Source organism: Nicotiana sylvestris, chromosome 8 (genome assembly GCF_000393655.2).
Source record: "Nicotiana sylvestris chromosome 8, ASM39365v2, whole genome shotgun sequence".
NCBI lineage: Eukaryota > Viridiplantae > Streptophyta > Magnoliopsida > Solanales > Solanaceae > Nicotiana > Nicotiana sylvestris.
The window spans coordinates 13,981,539-13,989,387 of NC_091064.1; the positions used below are offsets into that span (position 1 = coordinate 13,981,539).

The window sequence follows — 7,849 nt, forward strand, 5'->3', positions numbered from 1 at the left end:
ATTACCTAAAGAAAAAAGTACTTTTTGAAGAAGCTGAAGTAGTTTGTGAGAAACAGGAAAAAATAACTTCTTCCCAGAATTAGAAGCAATTTTGACTTTTCTACTTACAAAAAATATTCTTAACAACATATAGTATACACCAAAATAACCTTACTTATTTTAAACCTAATACTTATAATATTAATGTAAGTATTTCTTCTTATTTTTAGGATATCTTTTTAATATATAGTGATGTAAGGGGTGAGTGCTTTTATATTTGTTGAATAATTTTTTAATATATTTAAATCATCTTAAAAGAATTGAAGTACTTTTAAATTTTATTTTCATATTTTACTTAAATAAAATAAAAAATAGTTAATTATTTCTTTAATTAAAAAATTGAAATTATTTATTTACTTATAATATTAACTATTAAGTAAATCTATTCATGTTCTTATTCGTAATTTGATACTTAAAAGAACTTTTTGAAAAGCTTGGTCAAACACAAATTATTGCTCAAAAGTATTTTTCAGATTAATTAGTCAAACACAAATTGCTTCTCTCCAAAAGTACTTTTTCGAAAAGCACTTTTCAAAATAAGCTTATTTTTTCAACTTGGCAAACACATGCTATAAACCTGTTTGTCCATATATAAATTTTTCATGTGGCGCCCAGTTTTGCGCCACTGTTGAATCTGCACCTACTTTTTAAAAATGGGTTAACTGATATGCAAATTTTTAGTAACTTCAAATACACATTTTCTCTTCTTCTTCACTGCTGCTTTCTTCTTCTTGTGTTTAGGGGTTCTTCTTCTTATTAATTGCAAAATGAGTTTGTTAAATTCGTCGTTGTTTTATCAATTTGATGATAGAGATTTATTCTCTATGATATTTGAAAGTTGTGTTTTAAATTTGAGCTCATTTGAAGTAGAATTAGATATTGAATCGTGTGTTGGATTATTGAAATTTGAAGAATATGTTTATGTTTTAGAACTTTAGATTTTGAATTTGAAGTTCTATTAAAAAATTGAACTACTTAAGATTTTAAATTTTGAATCTAAAGTTGTCCTGAAAAATTGAACTACTTAAGATTCGAATTTATGAAGTTGCACTTGAAAGATAGAACTTAGAAGAGCTTGTATTTGAAGTTATATTGAAAAATTGAACTACTTAAGCTTCGAATTTCTAGTTGATAGAGGAACTTCAGATTCGAAATCTAAAGTTGATTTGAAGAACTTGAACTACTTAAGATTTGAATTTTTGAAGTTGCAGTTGAAGGACATGAGATTTTCATATTTGATTTCTGAAATTGCATTGAAGAGATTGAACTACTTCATATTCGAGCAAATACACTTTGCAAAATTTTGTGCAATGGTGGTCCCAAAAATGAGTATATATGCAAATGCCCCATTTAATAGTCAAGTTCAACATTCACTTTGCCGGTTCCGATTCGATTTCCTACCTTATAATTTTCTAGCAGATTTTCCTTCCTCCAACACAACAACTCTCCCCCCCCCCCCCACCACCAATTTTAATCCGGAAAGAAAAATTAAAAAACAAAAAATTAGTAGGAGTTGGGATAGCGTTAAAAAAAAAAAAAAAAAAGAGCCTTATCTATTCCATGAGATCAAGAATTGAATCAATATCGGACAACAGTCTTTGACTTGTTAAACCAAACAGATATGCCAGCATTCAATGTTGACAGCAAACGTTAAATAAAAAAATTTCTTCAATAACAGCAGAGCATCGAATTGGTCATACTAAAGAAGAGCCAAGCGCTCAACTGTTCTATAAAATATGGAAAACAAAATACCAATTAATTTCAGGAATAGTTTTTGTAGGCAAAGGAGACAAATTTAACAAGATAAAATAAATCTAATTTATTCTCTCACCACAGAAATAAATTTACATAAAAGAATTACTACAAAATAGGGAGATGAATTTATACAAGGTGTATTCTAACAAGGAATTTGCTCAGTAAACCACTTCATAACCGAAAAGGGTGCTTTGATTAATCCCAGAGCCAACTCTACCAATACTGTTACGCAAATACAGCATGGACATATGCAACTCAAGATGATTCTGCAAAAAAAAAAAAAAAGGAATAATTAATACAGAAATCTTGGTTTATTTATATCCAAATCAAGAAGAATTCTATCAAAAAATAAGTTATAAATAGTTAATCTTGTATTAGTTCACTAATCACTATATTAAACACCTCTAGTTAGTGGTGGAGCCAAAGAATTTAACGTAGAATTCCAAAAACCAAATTGCAAGAATATCACACTTAGAATTTAAACTTATAACTTTAAAGTAATTCTTTAATGACCTTTGTTGTTGCACTAAAAGTGCCTTTTGTGTCATGGAAATTTAACCATTCATATTTCATATTCACAAGAAATAGGAAGTTCGGTGCACAAAGCATCCGATATTCACAGACAGGATCAAAAGAAGGGGTGCATCACAAGGAAATATGACGCAGACAGTATACCCTAATGAGATGTGAGATGTAAGCATTAGTGGCTACTTCCATGACTCGAAATATAGGCCACACAACACCAAAAAACTCAGTAAAATTATACAAGTGGAGTCCGAGAAGGGTAATGTGTACGTAGACAGAGATAGACAATTTGTTTTCGAAAGACCCTCGACTCTGAGCTAGAAAACTGAAGTGGATCACTATATGTCACACAAAAATAATTTTACTATTATTCCAAGATTCCCATTCAATTCATATACACAAATAGTTTATTTTTTATTTTTATTTACACATTATATTTTTTCGATGAACAAGATCTAGTTCAACCTTTGATCAAATGGAAGAAAAAGATGAAAAGAGGAGAGAAACTGAACATACCCAACAATCCAGATGACAACACCAACGATGGAGAGGAGAAGGGCAACAAAGGCAAAAGGAAGACCCAATAGAAAACCTAAAGGACGACATTGACAATCATCTCCACAACAACACATGATTAATTTCTTGATTTCTTCTTCTTCTTTTTCTTCTGTCAAGATTTGTGGTTTCTTTCTCTTTCTTGATTGCTATGTAGCTATGTTTGTTTGGGGGGGGGGGGGGGTAATATAGAAGAAGTTTGATACTGAATTATTTTCCCACTAGACTATGGTTTTGTGTTGGCGGAAAACCCAAAAATAGATCTTCCTTCCTAGCAGCTTCTGTTCTATTTCTAATGAAACTTACAAACAGATAAATAAAATTCACATCTCACCAAACACGTTTACATTTATTATGTACAGTTGACCAACCCTTCCGAACCCCCCCCCCCCCTCAATTTTAGTTTGATTAGTGTTGGATTTCTAAGAAATTAAGGTTAAAATGAATATAGGGTTATTAAAAGATAATTAAAAATAACAATATTACAAATTGTAATTCTCACTTTCAATTGAAGAAATATGTCTTAATTCCTTTTTGATAATCATAGTGTCCTAGCCACTTGCGCTATAATTTTACGAGAAGTCCATTACCTTTCCACTGGCACAGATAGGCAACACCCTTGGGTGCATATTACTATGATTACTAGTAATCATGGTCTCAATCACTGATTACTCGGCAACACCCTTAGGTTTAGAAATATATCTCTACTTAAGATATAGAAAATTATTTCGTCTAATAACGAGATGAATGTTACTTCCTTCGTCCAAATTTATGTGGCACAATTTAATTACGCATAGATTTTAAAAAACAATAAAAGAATTTTAAAACTTGTGATTTAAAACAAGCCTTAAAAAAGTATTGCATAAATTAGGACGTAGGAAATACTATTTTTAGAATTGGTATGCTTATCTAGATTTTCTTTTTTTATTTTGGTCCAATATTCTCTTCTTTTCGTAGCTCTGCCGCTACGTTTTCATCACTTTTCCCCTTGAACAAAATTGGCTTTGGGAAGTGACTTCCTCTTCCATTGTTTCAACAGAGTGGTTGATCAGTTTGTCACCTTCAATACAAACGGTGGTTTGCACTTTGCACGATAGTGAATTTTAATATTATGTGATAGCAGGTTGTTTTAATTATTTTTATTAGATTGTTAATTACTATTTAGCAAGAAAGTTATTTATAATTATTTAATTAATGATTTAATTGCGTAAATATTTTTTACATGCCAGTGCATAAAACCTAAACCCTTAATAGAATTGTATACCCAATTAGTATATCTATTTTTATTAGCTCCAAATTATACAAAAAAAGGCCTATATTAATTGCTGAGCAGAAAAAATGCATGACTTGCATATATAGTCAAACTTCTGTATAACAGTCGTCCTCTATAACAATATTTTGTCATAACGGTCATGTATTTCTGGGACCAATTTTTCATGTTATGTTGCAATATATATTCCATATAATAGCACTTAATGTAACATCCAAAAAAATGTCGAAACAAACGAGATAGAGAGTTTGCATATATAGTCAAACTTTTATATAACCGTCGTCCTTTATAACGACTTTTCGCTTATAATGATTAAGTTTTTTTGGGACCAATTTTTTATGTTATGTTACAATATATATTCTATATAACAGTAATTTAATATAGCAGTCAAAAAATATAAAAACAAACGACCCGGTTGAAAACGTATTTGTTTTAACAATTCAAAGCAGCAAAACACTTGTATCAATGATGACAATCCCCAAGACAGACATAACAAAATACACTATTTTTCTTGTTTTCGCAATCACGAGACAGCTACTAAGAATATATTTTAAAAAAAAAATTTCTAAACTTAGAAAATAATTAGGTATCTCTAACAACTAATGAAAACGACACATTGTGTGTATTCCCTTGGACCTCTTCGCGTTGGCCATATTTACCATTTGAGCTGTTAGCCACATGTCACGTGCTAATGAAATGGTGCTAACTTCGAGAAATGCGGAGATGGTTATTTAGAGACCGAAAAGATGTTGTTTTTATCATATTTTTTAAGTATTTTAAAATATTAGTAACTATTTATAATAATAATTCATGTTAATTAATTAGAATAAACAGAATATGTATGTTGAAACAGAATATTATTCCGGATGAGGAGAGAGATCCTTACAGCTACTTCCTAGGATTAGCTACTTCCTCGTTCAAAGTTTACTTGCCCACTATTAACTTGATATTTTCCTTAAAAAATAATAAATAATATGATAATCTTTTTATATTACTCTATTTATTATCAGAGTTGGACCCAAGATCTAAAGGTTATGGAAGGAATTTTGGATTCAACTAAAATCTCTTTTTATGTAGGGTGTCATTACTAATATGTTCCTATTTTCTAAAGATATATACATACATGAAATTTTTGCTGAACTTTACGAGTGCCGATGACTCCTCTCAATATAGTTGTTTACCCTTAAAACGAATAACAATTAAATTTGTAGGCAATTTTAAGGATATGTGGATTGATTCAACGCAAATAATCAAGAAATATTAGATAAACGAGTTAAAGACAAAATAAATAATCAAACCAAACGTAATATTACGGTCCAACTCGAACTTAGGTTGAGCAATGGTTTTGCCCTCGATCGGACTCTTGGTTCGAAGGCAATTGTGAATGAACAACAAAAAGTGAAGTAAGAACTTTTCAATAGCTAGAACGCAGAAAAAGAAGTTGTATTCCCTTAGTTTGCGTGTTACACTGTGTGTATCAAAGAAAAACTCCCCCTTATATAGTAGGAGAGTTTCACCCCTAATACAAATCTAAAAAAGGTAAAAATCTTCCTTTCTCATTAATTACTAATCAGTAACCGCCATCGAGCGAGATTCGCGCCGTGATATCTGGTTGGTTGCGAATATCACGACCCTCTGTCTGACATGTATAACCATTCATTGTGCTTTCTGAAGTCTTAGAACTCGTTCGGAGTCCGGTGTGTGTCGCTTTATCAGGTCTGATGGCGAGCACTTCATTCACTTTTCACGGGCCTCGAGACAAAGAGTTCCCATCTTCGATTTTGATCTCGCGTGTTCATATACTCTCTTCATTTTATTCACCGAAAAATTGGAGTGTGTGTTATCCTCGATTTCGCCCGTATAAAGATAGTCTCCTTGTTTTTCGAAGAGTAGGTTTGCCAAAACGATGGGAAACGATAGACGAACCCTGGTTCTTCCTTCGTACGTTACAACCAAGGTGACAGATAAGCCGAAACGTCGCGTCAGTTGCGTCGTTCTGACTTTGGACACATGTCAGTCACCGGTTGGCTGCGTTCGAATATGAAACATCGCGCATTGATTGTTTTCCCATATAAAAGCTTCGACCTTTTGCATTTCTATCACTTTCCGATCCTATCTTTTATCGTCGAATTTTTCAACGGCTTTTGACTTTTTCAAATCTCCATACCCTACTTCTTGAACCTTCATATCTTCATCTCTGACCTTCAAACCTTCATATTTTTTTTCTTGAATTTCCAACCCAGATCTTTATATCTTCATCTCCGACCTTCAAACCTTCATACTCTTTCTTCAAATCTTCGTATTTTTCCTTCGAATCTTCATATTTCCTTCACATCTTCAAATTTTCCCAGATCACGATGGCTAAAATTTCCAAGTCCGTACCGTAGCAAGCGACTCCCTCATTTTCCCATCCGACCACGGGCGTCGAGGTGGCTTCTCCCCAGGTGTCTCACGAGCCTACCATGAAGAGCTTCATAACCCAGGGTTGCTCCATCGGGGATGATTTCAAAGTCGAGAAGGCCTCTAGCCAACAAGATCAAGACGAGGGAGCATGGAGATACATATGCTCTGCCTCTCAAGATACCCTTCCCATAGTCCGAGAGGACTCTAAATGGAAAGGTAAAGATGTGGTCGTCCCCAGCCTAATGACGATATTACTACCGATGCATAAGGGTATTTAAGTATTTACACCTACCCTTTACGTTGGGCCTGGTAGATCCCGTAGTCCTGGCTTTTTGCAAAAGGTACGAAGTGTACCTCGGGCAAATTCACCCATCGTTCGGAAGATCGTGATCCTCCTACGTCATTTTGTGAATAATACTAACAACCCACGATTCACCCTCGACCATCTACACCGCCTGTATAGCCCCCAAATTTTCCGAGGGGGGATGAACAAGCTTGTCCGCTGAGCAAGTAAGGCCCCTTTCTCGAGCATTGACGAAGATCGAGACCGAGGCTGGCAGGGGAGGTTTGTTCGGGTGAAAACCAAAGACTTGATCCTTCCCAAATTTTTGTCATTCCCCGAGAAGTGGAATACATCTGTAAGACTCATAAATTTCTTGCGATAAATTTAAGGTTTTGTGGTGTAGAGATACGCTAATATGTTTGAAGGGTGTAGACCGCGGTACAGACTTTTTTGGTTGTAGAATGTATTGAAGAGTTGGTGGAAATTTTTGGCAAAAGAAGGCAATTTTGTGGTCAAGTTCATGACCGCAGAACCATTCCGCGGGCCGAATACCCATTGCGGAGTCGAGCAGAAAAATAGTTAAATTTTGAAGGTTGTTTTGCGGTTTATTATGCGATCACATATCTATTTTGCAGTCAGCACTTCTGTCGCATATTTGGCATGAAGAATTTCTGAGTGGTTATCGTAGCATCACATCTGATTCTCATGTTTTCCCATCCTTCATTAGCATCTGGGTACTTTTCAAGTCACAAGACCCTTGGCGAACTCATTATGAACATTCGCAAACATTCCATGATTACTCGATATTGCCTCCTTGGGTTCTGTTACTTTAACACTCGACTTCTAGAATCATTTACTATGCCATTGTCATGTGCGGTGAGTTTACTATCCTTAATATTCCACATCCCTGAGTGGATAGGAGTTTTATTTGCCTTTCTCCCTGGAGAATCATACTAACCATTAGAACCTCTCTAACCAATGCATGATTTAATTCTAATATTAAGATGTCCTAGCTACAT

General features: G+C 33.9%; 1 protein-coding gene across 1 annotated transcript; it reads right to left on the bottom strand.

Annotated features, from left to right (window-relative positions):
* Positions 1–1,833: 1,833 nt before the first annotated feature.
* Positions 1,834–3,062, bottom strand: LOC104248157 (signaling peptide TAXIMIN 1). Its single transcript, XM_009804361.2, has 2 exons — positions 2,836–3,062; positions 1,834–2,060 (listed from the first exon to the last, which is right to left on the bottom strand). Exons 1-2 carry the CDS (start codon positions 2,949–2,951, stop codon positions 1,937–1,939), a joined length of 240 nt encoding a protein of 79 aa, XP_009802663.1. The 5' UTR covers positions 2,952–3,062; the 3' UTR covers positions 1,834–1,936.
* Positions 3,063–7,849: the final 4,787 nt, after the last annotated feature.

Bases quoted from the DNA above. Each gene is read 5' to 3' on its own strand.
- LOC104248157 (XM_009804361.2), bottom strand. From the start codon at position 2,951: ATGTGTTGTTGTGGAGATGATTGTCAATGTCGTCCTTTAGGTTTTCTA. The intron at 2,061-2,835 runs GTATGTTCAGTT...TTTTTTTTGCAG, and splicing joins GTTGTCATCTGGATTGTTGG to AATCATCTTGAGTTGCATAT.